Raw genomic sequence first — 24293 nt, 5'->3', positions numbered from 1 at the left:
TTCAATCCCTAGACATAACTAAGGTTACTGGGGTTTTTTAAACACTTCAAATGGAAAAAACTGAGGTCTAATTTAGTTCAATACAAACCCACTTTGATACAGGTGAGGAAACAACAAGTGAAAATTAGTCTAAATTTTCTAAACCATCAGAGGAGAAGAGAAGCTATAATTTTCATAATAATCAGAGAAGACAGCTTTTATCCAGGTTGTAGAAGACCTATTTTGCACCTATTTTCTGTATTAATCAGAAGAACAGATCTATACCACAGTCCCTCACTTCACAGTTGAACAAGTTAATCAGTACACCATAGGATATTCTGAGAAACATTTCCCTCATCCCTGCTGTTTGGAACCAGTGTACCAAGGTAGATAATTACATATCATAAACTCATCATAACGGAGAACAAGAGTGGAAGAACAAGGATGCCTGGTGGCAAAGGGTCCTGGGGCAGTGGGCGATGTGAATTCAGTCATCTTGGAGAAAAGGTTTGCACTTGAGCATCCTAACATTCTGGATTCATTTGCAAGCCTCAGGGCTGCCGATCTAACAGGGAATATAGATCTAGCAGTGACATGTTTTACTTTCATACCTGACCTGACTTGACAGAATCCACCCGGATTCACAGGTAGGTAGTAGTTTGAGGTAAAGCAAAACCACAGTTTTTATTTTATAGCTTGCTCTGTGAAACAAAGAATCACCCTCTTCTACTGAAGAAGTACTAACACTTCACATCCAGAAATCCTTGTTCCCATTTCTAGCTCACAGCTCGTTTATTTGGCCTGCCTTGCATCTCTGGCATCTTGCTATTCTGATACTTCTGCCCTGAGATTAGCACGATGAAATCGGGCACGCCTGCAGGGCATAATGCTCCTGTGTTTGTGCACAGAACTGCTGGTCTGAGAGGGATTATCAGAGAGTCGTTTTAGCACCTCCCAGTCTCTCTTCCCTTTTTCCCTTTTTGTGTTGTATTCTCCTCACATCTGTCTGCAGCTTGCTATTTCTCTCCTTATAGCCAGCTGTTTACATACCCTTCACCATAACCAATTCCTGATCTGTGGGCTGTTTAAACTCCTGTGAATAAACGTAGTTATTGCAGCTTGCCAGGCACTGTAACTGGGAAAAAAACTGGCTCTCAGAGGTCCCATATGTGCTACTTAATTTCTACACTCACTTTTATTAACGTAGGCTTGTTTATTAATATGGAACTTCATATTAAACACTTCCATGTAATTATAATGTATAATGTTATCATGTACAATGTTGTTTTATAGATCAACCTGTTTAGACAGCACACAAATCACACTGCAACATGCTATGGCAACACCACCATGCAAAATATAGGGGTTTTTGTTTCAAACATTGGGATAGTTTCCTTTGTGACTGTTTATTTACTTTTTAGTGTCCTTTACTGACTTTGTCCCATTGAATCCAAATTTCTTCCTGATTACAGTGGATTCAAAGCATATTACAGGAAGCCTTTACCTATAAGAAAGTAGTTAAAGAATTACAGTTTTGTTTTATCATGGGAGATATTCCCACAGCCTCACAAAACTTTGTTCTTTCACTGCGTTTCTTTCTTTTTTTTTTGATTACTAGGAAGTATATGTATACATTTTAAATACTTGAGTAAATACTCTTGAGCTTCATAATAGGGGAGGCAGTTTCTGAGAACTGCTTCTCCTTCCCTAAAAACTAAAAAACAAAAACCATGATCTTTGCTGAAAGCTCTCATATTTTTCATTTCAACGCACACAGCTCCACTAACCAGGTCACAGAAAAAGCCACGGACGCACACGCACACACAGCAGCGTCACCTGCACAATTCAACAGACAATGCAGACAAACTTGAGTATAATCCAAGATCTTTCTACCTCTTTTCATAACAGGTTAGTGCTCGCCCTCAGTGTTGGTGTACAGTTTTTATGGCATGGGAAAATAGGGATGTTTCTGCCCTACAAAAATAAATGCGGTGAATGCTTTAGTTTGAACTTTCACAATGTCAAAAAAAAAAATCCAAAGAAACTGGATAAGTAAAAAGAATCCCACATTATCAGGAAATCAGTGGATCTTTTGGCAGGTGGCAAGAGAATGCCCACAGCAAATTTACCAGTCTTCATTTTTTTACCTTCATGAAACAGCTTTCGAAAATTATATATTAAAAAAAAAAATCAGTTCTTGTAGTCCATTATCAAAATGAAATCCCAATGAAACCCTTGTGCATCACCAGCATGAATTCTTTGGTCCTGAAGAAGCTGTGCTAGACATTAAGGAAGATAGGGAAATTATTATTGCTTAATTTTCCCTGTGCCCAATTAAAAAAAAAAAATGGGACAAACTCTTTTTTAGTAAAATGCAAAGGAGACAGGAAGGAAATCCAATGTATTCAAACTGTGTTAGACTAAGTATTTTGGGAGGCACCAGAAAAAAGAACAACATCAACCAGGTTTTCAGAGATTCTTTACTACAATTGAAAAAAAAGTGTGAATAATTTCATGCTTCCTAATGCAAAAAGCATGGCTCCCAAAGGTCCATTCCTCCATGTGTGACTATTGAGGTCAGTGGGAAAGGGACTAGGGAGAAGGGGTTGAAATGAAAACACATTATAAAGCTGTCATTCCTAGGAAAATTCACAAACTGTGATGAATACACTTTTAACTGTCAGGTTAGAGAAGCAAAAAGGGAAAGTAGGGATCAGTGAGGGGGAAGGGAGAAGGATGTCCCATCAGGTTTACTAGTCTTCCGAGGCAACAAACTTACCACATTGCGTGTGAATTTCTCAAAAGATGTTCGACGATCCAGAGTGTTTTCCAACTTAAATTTAAAATAAAAAAAAAGAAACAAAAAGAAAAAGGAGGGGAAAAAGAAAAGCAAGAAAAAATGGAGTAGAAAAGAAGGATTGATGAAACAATGGACTGCAAAACAAAGTCTGTAAAAATCAGGAAGCAAACACAGGTATGAAGCTGTAATGGGACTCTGAAAAACAGGGGATGGGCAAAGCAGATATAGTATTCGACAAAAATAATTTTTCATGGGGATTGAACTGGTGTGATTTAAAAGAAAAACTGAAAATAAAAAGAAATAATGAAGTGCACATCTTGTGTTAATGAACTGACAGTCACAAACTTAAGGACTTCACATGGACAGTTGTAGCTTTCTGGTATTTTCAACATCTCTCTCTATATTGGATCTTCAGAAATCAATGTTTGAACAGAAAACAAAATCACACAGTACTTTCATATAATTTTAGGTTGTCATTATAAACAATAGAATGCTATGGTGTTAATAACTACCTTGTTCCGGTAACAATCAGGGCCCTGATTTTGCAAGGTACAGGGCTCCCAGCTGATTCTAGGCGACTACTATTTAGAGCCCACTAATAAAATTATTTATCATTATAGAAATCTGCATTGCACAAGCTGTTCCACATACTCTGGGCTGTGTCTATTCAGAACTCATTCCATAATCTGGACTTTTCTAAGCAAACATTACATACCAAGACATGAGCCTCTGTTTGCCGAAGTGTGACATGATCAGTCTTTCAAGTCAGATTCCTAGCCTACTCAAAACTATTCATGTAATAATAGGGAAAGAAACAAAATTAGGAAGCCCCAATATTTATAGTTGGAATTAGAAGTTATTCATATGAATAAGATTGTTTCTAAACACATTCTGTAGCTTTTATAGGTGGAATAAAGAGAACAACAATTATTACATAAGCAAACTTGCAAACATGAAAGACTATTCTGGGATTTTATTTTATTTTTTTAATGTATTTGTAAAGCACTTTGCAATTTAAGGTGCTTCGTAACAGAGAAAACAGTACAATATGGGATGTAAAAATAAAAATAAGTTTTGCTAGATTAACTCATTGAAACATGCCCGCATGCAGGATATATACACATATATGTATATTGAACTCCTGTGTGTTATGTGACCCTCCAAACACGCCAAGCTGGTCACCTACCAGATATCCAGTTGCACTGGCACAGGGGAGAGAAGACTGAGTATTGTTGCAAACATAACCACCGCTTTGCACAGTGGCAAGACAAAGGCAAGATGGACCAATACCTTTTTCTTGGCCTGTAGCAGCTCCTGGTAGGCACTGGATCGTATAAAACGAGGATAAGAATCACTTTTCATCAGTTTGTAAATGTGCTCCTGAAAGGGAAAGAAGGAGCTGTTACTCCAACAAAGGAAGACATACGGAAAATGGGAGGCAGTCATATATGTTTTAGTTGTGGAATATGTACCAGCTAGCAGTATTTTGAATAAGAAGTCTTATGGGATAGCAAGTTGCAGTTCTGAAGCCAAGGCTGAATTCTCTCTATTCTTAAAGCAGAAATCCCACCTATTTGTTAGGTATAAAGAATATAACACACCTTTCTTTAATTTATAGTCCCTATTTCCACTATGAAATTATTTTTCTAAGAATTTACACCTCACCCCTAGCTTAAGGCCCAGTTTCAAACCTCCCTTACATTAGTCAATTTAGCTAAGTGACTAAATCAGGAGCTGTGGATCCTTCCTCATCATATTTTCTGAATTAGTTTTTGGAGATGCTTTTCTGACTTCACAGGCTGGGAAAAGGTACTAGCATTCTGTTTCAGCATCACAAATAAGTGCTTAAGTTAAGGAGACTATCCCCTGGCTATCCCTGAAAAGATCCTTTGACAAATGTTTAGTCTGCTGCCTATCTGACAATATAAAAAGGAAAATATGTACGCAAATTGAAAAACAGTTCCAGGCTAATCTAATTTCCAAGATATTTATTCTTCTGAGACATATGAAAACTTGGAAACCCTTATCCAGAAACTAAATGACATAAGCAGTTTATAGAGCTTTTCTTTTTGGAGCATTCTCATTTCTGTAAAATATGAAAAACTAAGAATCTTTGATGTGGGACACTTTATAATTGTAGTTCTAGTTACAATGTTAGGAAAGAGATTTGTAGAAAAAGCAATCAGAATAGGAAATACTCTCGAGAAAAATTTTTTTTAAAAATCCACTTAATTGTGTTACCTATTTTTGTTCTATTTTTTTACTCAAACCCTACCTTTTAGTATAGGAAACTTGTAGCACAGCAATTGTGAAACAGCAAATAAACTGTAAAGTAAATCCTGTTTCTCAGCTTGGTATTGCATATAATCAGTGAATAGGAAAAAAACCAACAAACCACCTTGCTTGAAGATTATGGCAAGGTAAAATTAAAGCCAATTTTTAATTCTTGTTGTATTAGAAACTCCAGAAATGGTTCTAAGTGCCTTTCATTGTATTTCTTGCACTAAGCAGAGATATTCTGGTGCATATTCAGAACTTAGGCTGCTTCATTTAGGGAGTTTTTATTCCACTCAGGTTCTACGAAAGCAGCCAATACAGCCAACAGAGAGCAGAAAGGACTGTGCATGTCAATGCTGATGGGCATTACAATGTTATTTCTGTGCAAAAAACAACCTGTAAAAGCAAGAATAAATTAGGCTGTATTAGTATTGTTAATGTACACATTAGTCCGGAATTGAGGCTGGATGTTATTTAGCACAATCAATCTATTTTTACTTATGTGTCACGCTCATTTGACATTGAGTTCCGTGGTGCCATCTTTCAAGTCCAGAAATGCTTGTCAAAACATTTTTAACCACAGTTCAATCACCTGCCAACTGCCAGAATGACTTACAAGTGGTCTCTTTCCCAACTGGCGGGCCAGAAAGAGCCTGTTGCAGAGGCAGAGCCCTACTCCTGACAAAACCCTGCCACTTGAGGTGCAGCACTCTGGAAAGGTCCTAAAACTTCAAGTCGGAACATGGCAGGTACAGTTTGCCCCCTTTTCCCAGAGAAACAGAGGCTTCCAGGTTCAAGCTGTATGCTGAACTGGATCAAACAAGCAGAGGTCTGACAGGAGGAAAAGTCTTGCTTGCATAAAGACTGAATACTCCACGTCTTTCATTAATGAAGGAAAAAAAATAAGATGAGAGAGATCTGGAAGTAAAATATTGTTGAAATTTTACACCACCTTTTTTTCTTTAAATTGGATACTGGCAAGGAATTTAATTGTCCTTTACTGACTCAACTGCAAAGATTATTTTTTTAAACTTTAATCTTGCTGTATTGTTTATATGTGTAACATGTCTGCTATACGCTGCATTCCTAAATCTCCAGGGGGGCAGCAGATGCAAGCAAAAACTGTGTGTTTGGCTTGATGCAGAGTACTTCAAAACAGTGGGCATGATATAGTGTCTAATGAAAACTTTATTGTTGCATCATAGGTTGCTTATTCTCATAATAACAAAATGAAAAGGTGGTAGAATTATTCTCCATTCTATTTAGGGCAGAGGCATTTTCCTCAAAACTAGAAAGCCCTGATTTAATTCCCTTCTCTCCTTTGTGGGACTTGCAGCAGCATCTCCTGACTCCCAGGATGATGACCTAATAATCAAGCTGTAGAAAACTCTGCAGGGATATGATCTCAATGTCTCCTTTTGACACCATTTCACTTTGCATTAATAATTAAATTTTCATCACTGGGCTGCTGCTGAAAAAGCGAGGATGGTACCGGTTCTACTACTTTTACTGTGAATCCAATTCTTTTCTATTGCTTTTCTCATAACTCTGCAAATATGAAATATCAAGTTATAAGTCACATGAAGTGTCATATTTAATACAGAAGTACTTGGGTTTTCTTCTGAGGAAACCCAAGATTTCTATTTCACCATTTTGGTTTTTTAACTCTTACTTCCAGTCTCAAAAATACAAATATTTTCACAAATCTAGCTCTTGTCAAAAGTATCTTTTGATGATGGTATTCAACTTGTGACTAAACCAGACGCCCAAAAGCCAAATAAGACATTTACAGACTGTTCCGTACTGCTGTAATACTGATTATTGAAGAGCAGATCTTTAGGATCTTTGCCCAATGTTCTGTGGATAGTAGTTTAATGAGGCATAGAATATACAACATCCGTGAAATATAACACTTCTGCACAAGCTGTTACAAAATGTTATTTCTCACATGGGTCATATTCTCTCCATAATGGGAACCTATAACTCCTATAAATAATAACACTTTTGGACATGCATTGCGAGAACAAACATTGAGCCTATATCAAGGGAAGTTTTTCAGAGACAGATCTTGAGAACTAGAAATCAATATGTGTGAAGGGGAAGCTTTTCTCTTAATGTAACTGAATAAGAAAATTAAGAAAACAGGAATGTGAAAATATCACTTTCACTGCATTATAGGCTTTGCTCTATTTGAAGTCTACTTGAAGACTTCAAGTCTTCAGGCACAGAAGTTTCCTGAAGATCTTTAGTAATTCATAGGTTTCATGCAAGAAAGTTATCCATTTGCATTGTCAAAATGGTATTTTGGGAACCAGAATATTACCATTTAATTACCAAATATATCTTTTTTTTTTAATACAGATTTCACTAGCCAATATTCTATTTCAAATGTCCCTAAATAGGATTGCAAACTGACCTGAGCATCTTCAAACGTGTATCTTCCAGGGTCCTTTACATTCTGCGTGGTTTTGTCATAACTTTTTGAATCTAGATTGATAGCGCTGGGTGCACCTGGAGCAAGAAATTCTTGCCAGATTTCTTGGACGCGAGCAGGAACTTCACGGATAGGCCTCTTCTTCAGGTCTTCTACTGCTAACCAGAACCTATGGCACAATATAGCCTCTTGACTTCCAATTCAGTATAATCATTAATCAAGTGCTCACACTCTGCTCTTAAAAAAAATGAAGTGACTGAAGTTTTCATCTAAACCATGCTAAAATAAGAAAAATCTGTGATTTTATGTTGGGAACAGCAGGCTGGTATACTGTCTCAGGCAATCAGTCCACCTTAAGAAGCAATTATTACAAGTCTTTTCATGAGACGGGTGGGAAATCCTTCATTACTTATGTATGGGTAACTTCCTTATGGGAAGGTTTCCATTTAATTGGAATGAAACTGAGATTTCATTTCACCTGAACCGCAAGGGCTGATATCCCTTATAAACCTATTGCTTTTTGACATTCCTTCAAAAGCTAATAAGAACTTATGTTCTTGCTATCTACATAAATCTCTCTGGTCCTGCTAAACTATAAACTGTGTAACTGTAATTTTGTTACCGTTACTCCACAAATCATGCATAAACTTGAAAAGCACTTGTTTTGCTCACCATTTCTTCAGCATTGCATTTCTACACATATTTTTACTAAAACGCTGAATGGAAGTACCCATTCTCTCTTCTTTTCTGCTGCTGAGCAAACCAACATCAGGCAGCCACATACAGTGCAGGCCAGTTCATTGTATCCCTCTCACTCAGTCTGGAGCGGGATCACTAAAAAGGTCTTGAGCACTTTGTGATCACAGCTAGCTAGCTATAAGCTTTGATAATCACTTTTCATTTGCTATTATGATCGTTTTATCATTATTTCTTTCATGGGTGTTCAGACTCTCTTCCTGCACAAAATAATTCTAAATTCAACTAGGATCCCATGCTTAGACACGGTGCAGACCCCTTAGTTCTCCCCAGAGCGAGTGCTCAACTAAAGTTTGACTTTGTTAAATATGCACTCCTTTGTAGCACAGATGGAAGAAGCCCATGCTCATCACTCACAAGCCATTACGGTCAGATTCACTCTACTGAGATGACTATTTTAGGTATTTCTACACCCTTCACTTTCCATAGTACCTAAGCATAATCTTTCTGTATATTGATCCCTTAAGATTCTCCAAGAGACAGAAAAGTAATATTGCCCCTGTTTTGCAAATATATTAATAATGTAATAATGTCCAGTGGTTTCCCCAAGGTCACAAAGGGACTCTGTGCCAACAGAAGAATCTCAGTTTCAAAAATTCTGGGTAGCATCACTTATCTCTATGAAGTACAATGTGAATTGAACACAGAGCCTGAGGACGTACCCGAAAATCTGATGGCAGTGCTGTAAGAATAGAGGCCTCGTAACTCAAGTTTAAAAACTGCACAGCTCACAAACTCTAATTCAGTTCACTCTGTCACATTTGGGCAACCTACTTTGGTTTCCTTAAGCTGCTTTCGATATTTGCATTTAAAAGTGTATATCCTGCAGTGCTAACCCCTTCAAATGCATCTTCTGGGACTGACAGATTACTCATGTGTATCGAAGTCAGGTAAGGAATAGAAAAATGAAAGGGAAGGATGTTCTTTGTAAACACACATTTTCTGTCACCCTGCAGACATCCCGAGGATCTAGCTCAAAGCTGTCACATTCTTGTTTGTTCCATTATATCACTGCCAATACTTCTGGAAGTCACCACAAACATGCCTTAGGATGCTATTTTCTTTTGCAAGTAAACTGTTTCCATATAGTAGGTTATACTCAATTATGGAGAAATAGATGGGAGATAAATTGAACTTCTTTGAGGAAACATTCAGCTTCCAGCATGGAATAGGCAGGTTGTATAGACACATTCTTACAGGCTGAACACCAGCTCTTTGGTAGATTAATTTTATTTTAATCTTCTAACGTTATCATTCAAAAACCCTACTGAAAACGTGAAGTTCTAAATATAAAAACCTCTGTAAAAGTGGGAAGAAAATAGTGATTTCTGCGGTGTATTATGTCTAGGGTGCTTACTTTACAGCCAACACACATTTTAACATTTTAATCTACTTACTGATCTTTCACGAAAAAATGCCTGCCCTCCTCCCACGGAGACCTGAAGTCAAATATGCAAAGCTAGGAAATGCCAAAAATAAGGCTGCCACCTCTTGCGTTTGCAAAAATAACTTTTCTGAATATCCCATGGCAACCAATAGCACAGATGAAATGGGGTCTGCAAGACCTCAGCACAGGGCTTCAAATCAAAAGAGCTCCCTGTCCCCTTTTACAGCTCTCTGCCTCATGAGCTGCGACCAGAGCAAGGGAAGACTCCTGTAGCAAAGAGCATGCAGTGTGCAACAGTAAATATGTGCAAGGGCAGGAGAGGGGAGGGGGGAAACCCAACTGCATTTTCTGGAGAATGATATACATAGATTTAGCACTACTTCATAGAAGGAACTAGAGCTCTGTCTCTCTGCCCTTTGATGAAATTCTCTGTCTCCTGTTGGTGGCGGTTTGCTTTTGCCATGGAGACCTTCTCTAGAAGATGCTTAGTACCGTTTGAACAGAGACCTGAATAGCTGGATGTAAACCTCACTTGCTGTCTTTTGTCCCAGCATTTGGGCTGCTACACGCTGGGTCACACGCCAGACGTATAGCTGAGTGAGAGCATATAGCATATGATAGTCATACATCCAGCCACATGACATGGTAAAACACATGTTGCAAGACATCTGGGGATTATGTCCTCCAGCTGGATTACTTTCAAAGCGAGGGTGGCCTTGCCAGATAAATAGCACAGCTGCAAAACAGCTTCTGTCCCATGAACTGGCCTAAATGTCAGATGCAGCCATCAGCAGATCCCAGATCAAGCTAATCAGTTAAATTTAGTACATAGGAACACAGGGTGAGAGAAAAGCTGCAGCGATTCTCCACAAAATGTGTGAGGTTTAGGCAGAGTCTGGAGCCAGTGAAGTGGGAATTATGTGGGCTTTCCACCCAGTGCACGTGACACAACAGGTTGGAGGATGGACCTTTCCATATTTTCAGCAAAAGCAAACAAAAACCTTAACGAACTCCATGGAGAAAATCATCTACCATGTTTCTAGGGGCAGGAAAGACTACTCTTTGATTGTTAAAGTCCACCTTCTTGCCAAGTACAACTTCAACCTTGAAGACATAGCAGTGCTGAAGGTCTTCAAGAAAATGACAGAGAAAACCATTCAGTCTTGCAACTAGTTCCCTCTCATCTAATCTGCAGACAAGGCAACAGTGCTGGAGTTTGAGTGAGAAATAAGCCCAGGCAACTTCAGTCTTGAGGATTAAAATTTGCTCAAGTTATTAGCACCCAAAACAGAGTCTCATAATCAGCAGTGTGAAGGACAAACATTACCCGTGCCCATACTGTGTGGGAAAGTGTCATTACCAACACTTCTGTTCAGACTTGCAGGACAGACACCAAGGATAGTTAATCAACCTTCGTCCTCTGTAACATGCAGAACTCTCTACTCCACCATCAGTGAAGATAGAAATGTCTTGCGGCTAAAGTAATCAAGAGTGGTGATCAGTAATAAAGAGCAAAAAAGTGAAAGTGAAACTGCATTAAAAAGAAAACCTCTTGCACCATTCTCCCTCTTCTCTGCTAAAAGCAGTGTTATGGTGTTATTAAAAGAAAAAAGTTAAACATAAAATTAAGCACTATGACTGAAACAGTTTCTAGGCAATGCTGTGAATTTTTAGTACTGTATATGTTGTGGGTGTTTTTGTGTTGTTTTTTTTTTTTTCTACAGTACATAATTGAAGCCTCTATCTCCAGTAAAGAACATTTCTACAACTTAAATGGATGAGTCCAAAATAATCGCCTCACAAAATCTCAGCTTGCAGAGGGATGGTCAGAGAAAATTTATTGAGAGAAAGCATCTACATCTGGCTAACTCCTCAGTCCCTCTCTTTTTTTCCAGACAACCAGAACTCAAAGCCTCTTTTCCCTATTTACTCATACATTATGGAAGCTAATAAATGAGGATCAATGGAAGGGGCAAGGGGTTCAGTGGCTTCTTTGTGTCATGGAAGATGTTCTGTCACCGCTTTCCCTTCACTAACCTAGGACGGTTTTGCAGTCTTAGCACTGCCTTGGAGATCACACCTACTGCAATACTGCATAATGACTTGGACAGGCTTTCAGATTGGCAGGCCTGAAGCCATTTGGATCTTTACAGGCTGCAATTCCTACGAAACAACCACTTGGGAGAAAATGTACAGTCAGCATATAAATATTAACTTTCCAAAGAATTCTGCAGCACTACAGACAAAGGAAAGACATGGAGAGGAATGGGGATTTTCCACAGAGATGAAAGAAACTAGGTCTCCAGGTGCCACATTGCAGTAAGATTCATTTCACTGTCTCACTCTCTTTGAAAGCCCTTTCTCAGTGCTTGGAGAGCCTTGTGACCCAGCTCAGTACTATTGGATCATGCTCAAACTTAAGAGTCTTGTGAATTTTAAACAATGGTCACCATTTTTGTAATAGCAGTGGGAATTTTATAAATCTGTTATCCAAATCATATGTTACTTTAGCTACTTTTCCTGTGTAGTGAGCAGCATGCTAAGCAATCCCTCCAAAAAATCTGCACAGCAACAAGAAATTAGAAGTCATAGCCTGCATTAGGTGAATGCAGAATCCAACCTGGGTGTAAGCAAACATCAATCACACTGTCACAAAGCTACTGCACTGACAGAACTCCTTAGACAGTTTTATTCCATTGCTATGCTTTGCAACACCCCTTTAAAGAGTGACATACTATTAATCCCAATTTATAGGCAAAGAAAAAAAAGCACAGAGATGCAGAGTAATAAGGTGAAACTTGGTTGCATTCCTAATCATTGCACAGTTCTCTAGTTTTAACTCACGGCTTGTTTGTTCATCCCTGTTCTGTTTCTTAAGACAGGAACTAAATCCACTAACAATGAGATTCTGAGCCAGTTTAGACACTCTCAGTCCAAGTTAATGAAACACTAACAGTGGGACTTTTAAATACATAAAATAATCCCACTTGAACAGAAACAGTGTTTCTGGTAGATTATCGTTTCACTTTTTTGGCATTTCTTTCACCAAAGCAAGGTATAAGACTTCTAATCAACGAATACTGATCTCTCTCTAGTGGCTGCAGTCCCCTGCCGTACCCTGTGTACTGCACTTGGTAGCTTGAATCCAGGATCTTGGCTGTTTTTTTAGTGCAAGTTTGATCCCCTGCCTGATCCTTCCCAGAGACAGCCTTTAAACTCATATTCACCATTGCTCAGATATTATATTTTATAATGGTAATATAAGAATCTAGAGAGAGAGACAGAAGAGTAGACGGCATGTCAAGGAATCAGCTCTGAACGAATTTCTCCAGGGAATTTTTCTGGATCAGTCACTTGCAGTTTGCCTGTAGTTAGCGTGGTAAATAGGATTAGAAGAAAAAACTGGGGATTATGTGGGTAACAGTCTAGTTGGCAGAGAGACAAATTAATCACAGAAAAGCACAGAAACTGCAGCACACACTGGGCTGGATAGGTTCATGTTTGAACAGCTGCTCTGCATAAGGAATTACCAGGATGCTCTTTAAATAAAAAAATTACCTTTCCTTTTCTTGTTATTATTCTGATTTTTAAAATTTCATTTTACTACTTGGATTTTTTTAAATAATAAAAAAAAAATCTGTATTTGTCACTAATGAAGTTACCAATGTACACATACAGGTCAGGCCATATTTCCACGGGGTAATGGCAAACAAATCAGTTGGAAAGTATCATAAGGTCTAGAGTATCCAGTATACATTTGTGATGCAAAATTCAATGTTTCAACGTGAACGAAGTCAGCAACTTAGAAAAGTCCATCTTCAATTATTCACAACAAGGAGGTTTGTGCAATTACTCACCATTTATGAATCAACACCACAAATTGCTAAATGCCCCTTTTAAGATGCTACATAAATGTAACTCTAGTATGAATTGCTATGCTGCACCACTTCAAAGTGAGCACAGAAAAAAAGTAGTTTAGGATTTTTCTGAGTTCTAGAATGTGACCAAGTAGGATTTTATACTCCTTATGCTATTGGTGAATGGGAAGTGATACAGATGACATCTGGTAAGAAGGTGTAATAAAGAGAAAAATATGTTGTACATGCTTTTGTACTATGTACAGTTTGATTTATCTATAGAAAGGCTGTTATTAATCCCTCGGAAATAATTCTTACCAAAATATTCCTTAGGACAGTGACAACAAAACATGCTATTACCCAATGGATGAACTATCACTTTTTAAAATGAAATAATTGTTCTCCCTCACTTAAAAGCAATTCTGTATATATATATTTAAAAAAAAAAAAGCTCCATACACTAGCAGCACCTTTCCATTTTGCAATTAGTAAGGAATTTGAGAGCTGGCTGTCACACTACTTCTGTTGTATGAGATCCACAAGTACTAGAAGCTTGGTGCAGATTTTCAAAAGACCAATGATCTCCAGAAACCTGACCAACAGTAAAAATCTGCGAATTTTACTTTTAAATCCTTTATTTATTTTTTTAAAAAATTCTCCTTTTTTAAAAAATTTTACCATTTCATATTATTTAACTTAATAAGAGATACTGAACAGGCTTTGAATGGTCAATGTTTTAAACCTGTTTAATAAAATAAGCTGAGAGAAAAGCTCTTACATGGGTAGTTTGACCAAAAGTTGGACATGAATGGGAAAGTATGCTTCATGTGTGTCTCTGCTAATTATATCAGTCTTTCCCTCAGCCTGAATATGGGAGCAGGCAGCAATCTGCATGAATGGACTATGAAATGTAAGACACAGGAAAATTTTTGAAGGGATCAAAAAATGAAAAGGTATCAGACGAAAGAAAACCCAATGTATCTTACAAACTATAACAAAATAAAGTCTCTCTCATTTACCTTAAATTTTCTGAACTGAATTCCGACTCCAGGAATTTGAGAAACTGCTCTCTTCCCACAGGGTCTTTCAAAGCTTCATCCATGCCAAACCCCCATCGCTTGACCCTCTGCTGTCCTGGCTCTTTGCTACAGAAATAAATAAAAAAAACCCAAAACCCAGAACACACAATCAGCAATACTTCAGTATTCTAATACTCTGTGTTCATAATTTAGACTAATTCCTAAAGTTCAACCACAGATTTCTCACCTTCCAGATTGCTCATATCTGTGCAACGTTCAGAGATGAGCAACCAGGCTGGTAGTACTTACACAGGATGAAGGTAATACGCATGCATTTACACAGAAGAAGAAGGACTTCCAACTAGGATATGTTATCAGATTTTAAAAGGTGTCTTTTTTCCCCACACTGGAACACTGGAAACCAGTTACTGTAACTTTTAACACAGCCTTATTAACCCTTAGCTCTTCCCATATTACAAAACTGTAAAGCTGGAAAGACCAAAAGGATGCTGCATTGCCCTTCTGCCTCAGTGTTTTCCTGCAATACCTCTGTCCAAAATCTTCATGTTTCAAGAAAGGCCTGTTACACCCCCTTACCCTAAGAGAAGAAATAAAATTATATACCTTGCCTCCAGTTCCCAGAAAGTGGTGTCATCTGAGATCCAAGGGTTTGAGGGATCAGGGGGCACAAGAAAAGGATCGTATTCCAAATACTGCTCTGTATAAGCTAATAGACTAGGAAAACAAGAGCATCAAACATTGTCATGTCAGGAGGTGAGGAAACCTGATCAGGTTACCCCAGTTAACAAATTATCTTGCATCAACTGAACCATGGTAACCGGGTTTGCACACATTCAGAAGTCAGCTACAAGCTCAGGCTAAAATGGGTTTGCTCAAGCCTGTAAAAAGTGGACCCCTGAAGAAGGAGGAGTGGCTCAGGTCTTATTAAGAGCTGAAATAAAATAAACTACAAGTTTCCCTAATACTTCAACATACCTCCTTTTAGGGCTCCTTTAGGCACGAATAAATTAAATCAAGCAACCTCTTCCATGCACATTTGCTTTCATAAATGAACATGTTTTATACCCCTATGGTTTTAATTATCAGTTCCTTTAAAATCTGTTTTAAAACACTGCATGCTATTCACGTCATATTTATTGGTTCTGCAGCTGCTGGGACTCCCTTTTTCCTCTTTTAAATACAGTTAATATTTTTATTATTTCCTAATCAAATGGAACTACTCCCAAGCTTATTGCTTTCCAAAAAAAACCCCAATTTTTTTCCAAATTCTTCAGTATTCATGAATTGGTCTGACTCAGTTGAACACACTAAAAACTTTGCTTGTATTCTGGTAATTTACATCTCCCATGCCCTTGTTCAGCTTTCCATGTTTCCTTTTGCCTCACAATCATTGAAAAATTAAGTGAGGACAAATATTCTCTCTTTTCATTCCTATTTATATTATATTTAGTCTGTATTCCATGTTTACTGTTCATCAAACACAAATTCTTAACCTGTTCTCTTTATAAATATCTATTTGTATGTGGTTCTGTGTGTATACGTATATACACATATGTAAGTAGACACGCATGCACAAATGTATATGTGAGGATGAAGAACCATTTGTATTTGGCTTAATTTCCTTTACTAAGTCTTATACAGCTCAATTTTCTGCTATTTTCAGTATCTCTGTATTTGATGTGTAAGATAGAGCACTCCTTTTCTCTACCTAAGCTGTAGTTAGTCTTTCCAAGGGGCTTTTTTTTTATTTGCTTCCTAGCCCCTTCCTGACAAATTTTGATCTTATTTGGAGAAAGATTCCTGCTAGTGTTACATCCTCTGACCTGAAGTAAGCTCAGACTCACTTTGTTCAGGCGTCACACAGTCAGCTCTGCCAATCAGTTCCCTTGCTTTGCCAGCGATTGACCTTTTGAAATATCAAAACAGTGACCCCAGACCTATTTCCATTTAGCCTCCCTGCCAATGCAAGGTTAAACTTGTGACCAGCTCGTCGAAGGCTCTTTCAGTGACTCTTGGGTTTATCAAAAATGTATCGTGGAATATCTGGACCATCTTTTATCAATAAAGTACTTCATACCTCACACTTAGGGTAAACTGTCATCAGTTATTTCTATGACACCTGAGCTCCCTTGTATCTCTTTCTTTGAAGCTATTTCATACTGACATTTTCCCAATAGTTATCAGTCTAATTGAAAAACCAGAATATGTGACAATATACTTACCTCTCTGCAACTTTTGACATTTTTAATCTATGTCTGTCTAATTGCATTTGCCAGTGCTTAATCTGCAAGAAGGGAAGGCAAAGAGTGTTATGAGTAATACATTGCTTGACTCTATTTCCATAACTTTTTTATTAGGGGCTATAATTTAACCTTAATTTACCCTAGGGCACAGAAGAGAAATATATCTCAGTTAAAACAACATATCACCAGTGTAGTTCTAAAATAAATGGAATTTTCCATAAAAGAGAAAAGATCATACAGAGACAAAAAAAGGACCCAATATAACATTTTCCCTAAAGGTTCATCAACAGAAATCCAATCGGCTTTTTTTTAGATTTTTGAAGAGAACTACTAATTCTTCAGATATTTACTCTCTCCCAATTCTAATGCCTCAGGAAAGATTAGTGAAGCATGAGCAGTAGATAGACGTGTGCACCCATATATGCATACACGGAGAGGTAGGTATACCCCCAAATCTCGATTCAGTGTCGAAAGGAAGAGCAAGCTGTCTAATGCTAAAGGGGTTAATGGTCCTAGCTATGCAAAAAACCCACTAACTGGCCTCCTGATAACTGCTTTTAACTGTTAATCCAAGATGCAAAAAATGTCAGGTTTTGTCTCGACAGTTTTAATAGAAGTTACATACCCAAATCCAAATATCCTGAAACAAGGAAAAGGTTTACTAAAAGTTTGCCGAACAACTTCCCAGTTACAATAATTTTTGGTTTAATAACTACTTCTCTAAAGTTTTCATATAAAAGAATGTGTTTGTAGTCATTTTTCAAACCTCTTGGTGTAGTTCATCTTCTGTAGGTGGCTTAGTCTCTGGTACTGGTGTGTGGGTAGGGCTGTGACTTCGAATGTCGTTTTGTAAGCCATAGACAGACTAGGCAAAAAATAGGGAACAATGATAGTTGGTTTCAGACAATGCTTTCTACACACACCCACAGTAACTGTGATGTTTTAGTACAGTGTGCTCAAGAAGTTAGCCAAGATCATCTTTTTCTGAGGAACTGCAAATAAGCCATGCACTCAGATAAAATATTGCTTCTGTACCAGTTCTTTGGAATAAAGACTTCCAAACCCTCACAAAACCCCACAGAACAGGGGAACTACTTTTATTATGTCTCTATATCAACAGTATAATAACATGGGGGATGACACTGAAAAGCAGCTATTACAGTAAGTGGAGATGACCAATAAGAAAAGAAGAAACAGTATCCTGAAAGGTAGACTATCACAATTTATTATTTGGATGACTCCCAAATTTGCAATTACTGCTGGGTAAATTACGATAATCTGGATCTTTCACTACCATAAATAAACTAAGCTAAAACTTTCTCTATTTTTTACTTTCCTTTTTAAAACATATTTGACCATGGGTTGACAAGAAAATATACCTCAAAGGGAGTACTTTAAAGTTGGAGTCAATCTACATTATTATGATACAAAGGATTTGAAAGAAAGTTCCAATTCATCTATGCATCCCCAGAGAATTTACACTGTTCATGTCTGGATCCTAATTTAGATGAAGCTTATTTCCTCTACAATTTCTGGTCATCCGTTTGGGGCATAATTGTAAACTAGAGACACCCTTTTCATTAAAACCAGCACAAGAATAACTGCTGTTATAGTTTACACTGCATTTTTAATTTATTTTTCCTTAATTACTGACAGAAACATTTTAACATGCTTTATTTGATCTACTAAATGACATGAACAAAGCATGCAAAAATGAATTTTCTTTTCCTATTCCCTGTGTATTTCTCCAAAGCCTTTCTTATGTGATAGCATTTACTTAGTACTAGCAAATTCGTTAATACTAATTAATTTAAGAGCTTATGAAATAATAACTTATGTTCATGTATTTGTTCTTTGCAGCTGTAAGAAAATATTGTTTTAAGAAACTATGGAACTTCATGCTATAAATTACCTCCACCTCCTGCTTTTAATATAATAACAGTACTTACCTTTCTTGTTTTATGTGGATTTCTCATTCTTGAAGATTTTTTTATATCCACTTCAGTAGTGTTCACACACCCAGGCTATTAAAAGAAAAAGAAAGGAAAGCAGAAGGATAAAATCTGCAAAGGAACTCCATATTATTTTCATTGAGATACTCCTCCTCAGTTTGTAAGGCTAAGAAAATAAATAACCAGAGGCCTATAATGACTTGATGTCATTCTACAGTAGTACCGAAACCCTAAATAACATACAGTCTAAGGAAGCATCTCAGGTACTGTTTTATCTGGCTTATTGTAAGAGTGAAACTTTTGCTATTCAGCCTTGTTTGCTGGACTCTATGATGGTTTTTAGGATAAGTTTTACTACATATCTTTATGCTGAAAGTACTGAAAGCAATGTACAGAGGAGCAGAAAATATCCAAAGGCATACTATAAGACAAACTTGCAGCACAGAGAGGTACTAAATCAAAGTAAATTGCTTTTGGCACTCTGGGAATTCTGGAGTGAGATACTGATGATCACATGCTTAGAGCTTGTGACATCATGAATTTGAAATAAAATAAATTCTCAAGATAACAGAAACAAATCACGTATTTCTGCTTCGGTTTTGCCAGGGAAGCCATACAATGCACATTCCAGCTATCCCTCTAAGAAGCATTGTTGACCTAATGAGACAAAATAAATAGAATTGTGCAATACCCACCTCAGCTGCGAACTCCAGGCTCCCTTCAGGAGCATCTGGTTTTGGGTGACTTTTCAAAAGATGATGTTTTTGAAAAAAGATGAAAAAAATGTGCCAAAATGGGATGAGGAGAGGGGAGGGGAGGGGAGGGGAGGAAGGCCCAAAAACAGGCTGCGGCAGCTTAACCAGAAGACTGTCAGTCTAAACAGAATGACTCTCAACACATCTGATTTGGCCTTCAAAGATTCATTCTCACAACTCTGTAGCTTCCCAAAGGACACCAGTTTCTCCTAATCCATCTTCTTTTGATGCTTCCCTCCAAGTACATACTCTGCAGAAATCTGTTCTTTACCCATTACTGGAAACAACAAATAACGTGTTATGCTCTCAGGTGAGTTTTACCTATTGATTTTAGAGGGATTACATTTGCCACTGAGAGTGGGAAGTACAAAATCTGCTCTCTAGCAGGAACAGATTTTTAGTGGAAGTAGGTTGGGTTTTTTTTAATGGGAGTAGCTAGATTGTAGAATTTATTTGCCAGACAACCAAGCTGCGCTTCTTATCACACTAAGGATACAAGCTTTATTTTCTTATCATAATGTGAAATGTTTGATGTGGCTATAAATCTTCACAGACAAAAATTTTAAACCTTTCTTATATAGGCAGAGCCAAAAAAACAAATACATTTCATTAAACAGGCAAATGGTACTTTGTCTCTGGAAAATATTTTAAATAACACATTAATTTTTTTATCCAGTAGTTTTTATTATTTTTATTTTTTATTATTTGTTATTTATTTATTTAAATTATTTAAAATAAATTTATATTTATATAAATATTTATTTAAATATTTATTTAAATTATTTAAAATAAATAAGTTTTTATTTTGAACTAATATAATAATGTTTGTTTGATCATACTACATTTGCAGTATAAACAGTTCCTCATCACTAAGAATGAAAATAGGCACTTAGATAATATTCTCAAGACTGCATCTGACGTGCCTGTTGAGCTAGATTTGAGAAGGCACACTTCATGCTTATGAACAAAAATGGTAGTTTTTTTAACTCAGAATAACTTGCAACTCTCAAAGACAATGACAGGTTGAAAAATACAAAATTTTGCATGATGGTCAATTTAAAGGCAGAAAGAAGAAGACATAAGCTTTTAACAATATCCACAGCCCTTGAATGCAGCCATTTGAATAGCAGGCACGCTTACATAAGGCACAAACTGTTGTTTGTTTAGTTTTCAGTTATGGTTTATTAAAAGCATGTCCTAAAAATGGGGGGGGGGGGGAAGGGCATAAACCTCATCCAAAGCCTCTTATTTTCAAAGATTTCAAGTCCACCAGCAGTAAATTGGTATGAACAGTCCTAGCACCTTCCCCAGGTTACTTACATGCCAGAGCTGTGCAGATTGATGCGAGGGACACAACAAGAAATTCTGTGAGATTTTTAGGAACGAAACAAGGGCAAAACTTTTGCTGGTGGGAAAGAGACCCAACCCAATACTGACCTTCTATAGCATCTAGTGGATTCTTACTGACACCTGGCAGTTCAAAACCTCTCACGCTGAAGGAAAGCTGCCGTGGCATACTTCAGGAGGGGTGAGACTCATGAGAGGCTGTGACCTTGTGACAAGGTCTGGACCAAGGTGTGATTGAAAGGGAGCCCACAGGAGAGCAGCGGCAGGAAGGTACAGGCAGGGAAACGTCAGGAAGCTTCAGTGCAAAAGGGAAGGCAACTAAAGGATGTATCACTACTCTGATAACCTGGGGTAACAACAGGATTTTAAGACATATATCACTAGCACTATACAATACTGTTCTCATAATTTGATTTAAATTATATCACTGGAACTAGCTAATGTAGTCGGGGCCACAATACATGTTTTCTTCTCAACTGAAAAATATTTATTAAAATGGTACTTTATATGAGATGGGATTTATTGTTTCTCTGGTGTTGCCACATTTCATCTGTCAATTTTTAGGACTAAACATCAAACATCTTTTCAATTAAAACAAACACAAAAGCTTGCATTATTCGAACATTTTGCTAAAACAACTCAGAGTCTTTCTGGGAAAACCTTTGCTGGACAACATTTCATTTTACTCATGTGCCCCCATTAACATAATAAGTATGTGTGTGGATACAATTACATCCAGCTGTGTTTTCTTTTTCTGTTGCTTTTTTAACTGGACTACCATAGTTCAAATAGTGAGATGTCTGTCAGAGTGCTCTGCTGCAAGATTCCCATTTAGTGCGTAGTATATAATTTGCATACTAATACTGTAAATAGTTTTCAAACAGATTTCCTGGAAGACTTGAAACCTCTTCTGTATGTGTAAATAGAATGCTTATTTCTTTCAGGACTAATATTCTGTATGAAAACAGTTCCCTCTCTACACACAGAGGAAAGTCTTGTGACCTTGTTGAAATTATCATACAGCAAGTTCACAACCAGGGTCGAGTTTGGCCCTTATCTGTTTTTAAATAGCTGGCGGAAAAACTGTCACATATTCAAAGGAAACTTCTTTTCTTTTCATCCATCTGTTGGCGTACCCTTATCTCAAAGTACAAATGTCATTGTTTTAATTTACAGCAGAGGACATGACAGTCCAGTCATGATAAATTCACTGCTGAGATAAATGGATGCAGATAAATAATATAAAAAAACACATATAGAAGATGTTTTTAATCCCTACTTCAATTATTGGATAATCACATTAGTACAAATTTCAAGCAGCACAATGTTCTATTGATGTTGTCTAGGAGGCTGCATAATAGGATTCTGCCAAGAAATAGTGGGAGGAAGAAGCCTCCTCTGCAAGCAGAGGAGGATCAAGAGTTTATATGCTGGGATCTGGCTACAGCCAACAGTTGAAAACAGCACCCACCTGAGAGTATGTTTAGTTAAAAAAAGTCCACTTGATATTCATAATCTTTCCCTGATAACTGTGGCAACGCTAAATTAATTAATTAAGCCCTTGTAGTAGTGCTAACTGAATTAATTTTTTGACACCTGTAGCAACTCTTTGGAAGAATTTGTTGCTAACATCAAATGGGATGATTTAGCCGTGGTACATTTCCATCCAAATAGTGCAGAATATTTAATATTTATAATCTTTTTGCTATACAAAATTGCACACTCCAAGGGCCCTTTTTATTGCATGGCCACATAGCCAAAATCATTTGCTATCAACAGCTTTTTGTGTAAAAATCTCTTTGCTATGATGTACTTGTAATTCTAGTGAGTGTGAAATCCTCAACAGAAAGTAAATTAATGTTTATAATGACGTCAGTTTAAGTTTTGATGTTTTTTTCTTTCTTAAAGGATATGGCAATTTAACTGTGAATCTACTTAAGCCAGAATAACCGAAGTTTTCTTGTATCTGAGACAAATGCACCCATGTATGTGGGAGGGAATAAGCTCATGCATTGCAATAGGCTGGGAACTATCTGTCTGTATTGCTCTGTAGAAAATGATCTGAGGGAGAAGCTGAACATGAGTCAGCAGTATGTCCTTGCAGCAATGCAGACAAACCACACACCCAGCTGCATTAGCAATAGCATAGCCAGCAGGCAAAGGAACTGGTTATTTCTTTCTACTTAGCATCATGAGGATACTTCCGGAATACCAAGACTAGTTTTGGGCCCCATAAACAACACAAGAAATATATGCAAAACGGAGAAGTCTAGTGGAGGAACAGACTTCTGTCTGTCTGCAAAAGGGGAGAGCTAACTGTTGCCTTCTGCTGACTGAAAGGGGCTTGCAGAGCTAGACCTCTTCCAGAGGTGCACCACGGAAGGACAGGAGGCAATAGTCAGAAATCGCAGTAATGGAAATTCCAGTTAGCTATAAAGAAATATTCTTCATAATAATAAGAAGAAATTCCTTAGGAGAGGCTTTGGAATCTCCATCCTCGGCGATTTTCAAAGCTTGTTTAACCAAGGGCCTGGACAATTTTATTCAATTTTGGAGTTAGCACTGCTTTGAGCAGGAGGTTGGACTAGAGGACCTCCAGAGGTCCCTCTCAGTCTACGTTTCTGTGGTACAGCCTACGATCTTCACAAGCTGCAGGGACTGAAATTCAAGTAATCCACCTTACAGCACACTCCAATCAAGTCAAGTACTCACAGCAGTGTGGAATTCATCACCCTGCCTTCCCCTCCCCACAACCGCAGGACGGAAAGACACGACTGGTATTTGCTTCCTCTGCTGCTTCTGATCTCTGGCAGCCTGTGGTGTGTTCTCAACCCATACAAACAAACCTAGTGGTAATTTAGAGGAAATGTAATTTCACATCCTCTTCAACTAAAATGCATAGGTGCTATTTAAAATAATTACCTCATTTCAATATGCACACCCATAAACTCAGGGTGCATTAAAGCAGTAAATATTTAGGCAGCTTGATTCACATCCCTTACACAATTTCATTGCATTTCAGTGTCAAAACACTGCAAAATAGATCTTTTTATTTGTTATGGAAGCATGAGCTAACTTGGTAAGTTTAGTTGCAAAACACTAAATTTCAAGATCTCCAGGTTTTCAAGATTTAAACACTATAAATTTAAATCATGGATATGGATACAAACATGACAGATCTTCTCTTCCACTTGGAAAAGATAAAGCCAGACACGCAAATATAAAGACAAGGCAGAGATTGAAAGCTGTCTTTTATATTATTTGTAATAGCAGACTATCACAGATATAGTAAGCTTAAAATTTGAAATTTCACAAGTGTCATATGTTAGCATTGCCTTCTGCATCAATCTATTCTGCTATTTCTGTCATTGTTGCTATTTCTGTCATTTTTCTAGGAAAAGAGTCTTCTAACCCTCAGCAGTCACTATTCATATCACTCACGTCTAACACAGGGAAAGAAAGCTAA

The 24293-nt window shown here is 37.4% G+C and overlaps 1 protein-coding gene across 1 annotated transcript in view; it reads right to left on the bottom strand.

Moving 5' to 3' along the window:
- Positions 1-24293, bottom strand: part of RGS7 (regulator of G protein signaling 7) — a 277355-nt gene that overhangs the window by 7192 nt on the left and 245870 nt on the right. Inside the window, exons 11-18 of the mRNA XM_054196998.1 lie at positions 18723-18797; positions 17540-17638; positions 16753-16814; positions 15134-15244; positions 14510-14635; positions 7473-7659; positions 4070-4159; positions 2759-2812 (exon numbers count right to left, since the gene is read on the bottom strand). Of these exons, the coding sequence (XP_054052973.1) occupies positions 2759-2812; positions 4070-4159; positions 7473-7659; positions 14510-14635; positions 15134-15244; positions 16753-16814; positions 17540-17638; positions 18723-18797 (804 nt within the window). The remainder of the gene's footprint in view (positions 1-2758; positions 2813-4069; positions 4160-7472; positions 7660-14509; positions 14636-15133; positions 15245-16752; positions 16815-17539; positions 17639-18722; positions 18798-24293) is intronic.

This window comes from Rissa tridactyla, chromosome 3 (assembly GCF_028500815.1).
Source record: "Rissa tridactyla isolate bRisTri1 chromosome 3, bRisTri1.patW.cur.20221130, whole genome shotgun sequence".
Lineage (NCBI taxonomy): Eukaryota > Metazoa > Chordata > Aves > Charadriiformes > Laridae > Rissa > Rissa tridactyla.
Note: the sequence above shows the minus strand (reverse complement) of the source record. Positions and strands in the feature narration are given on the sequence as shown.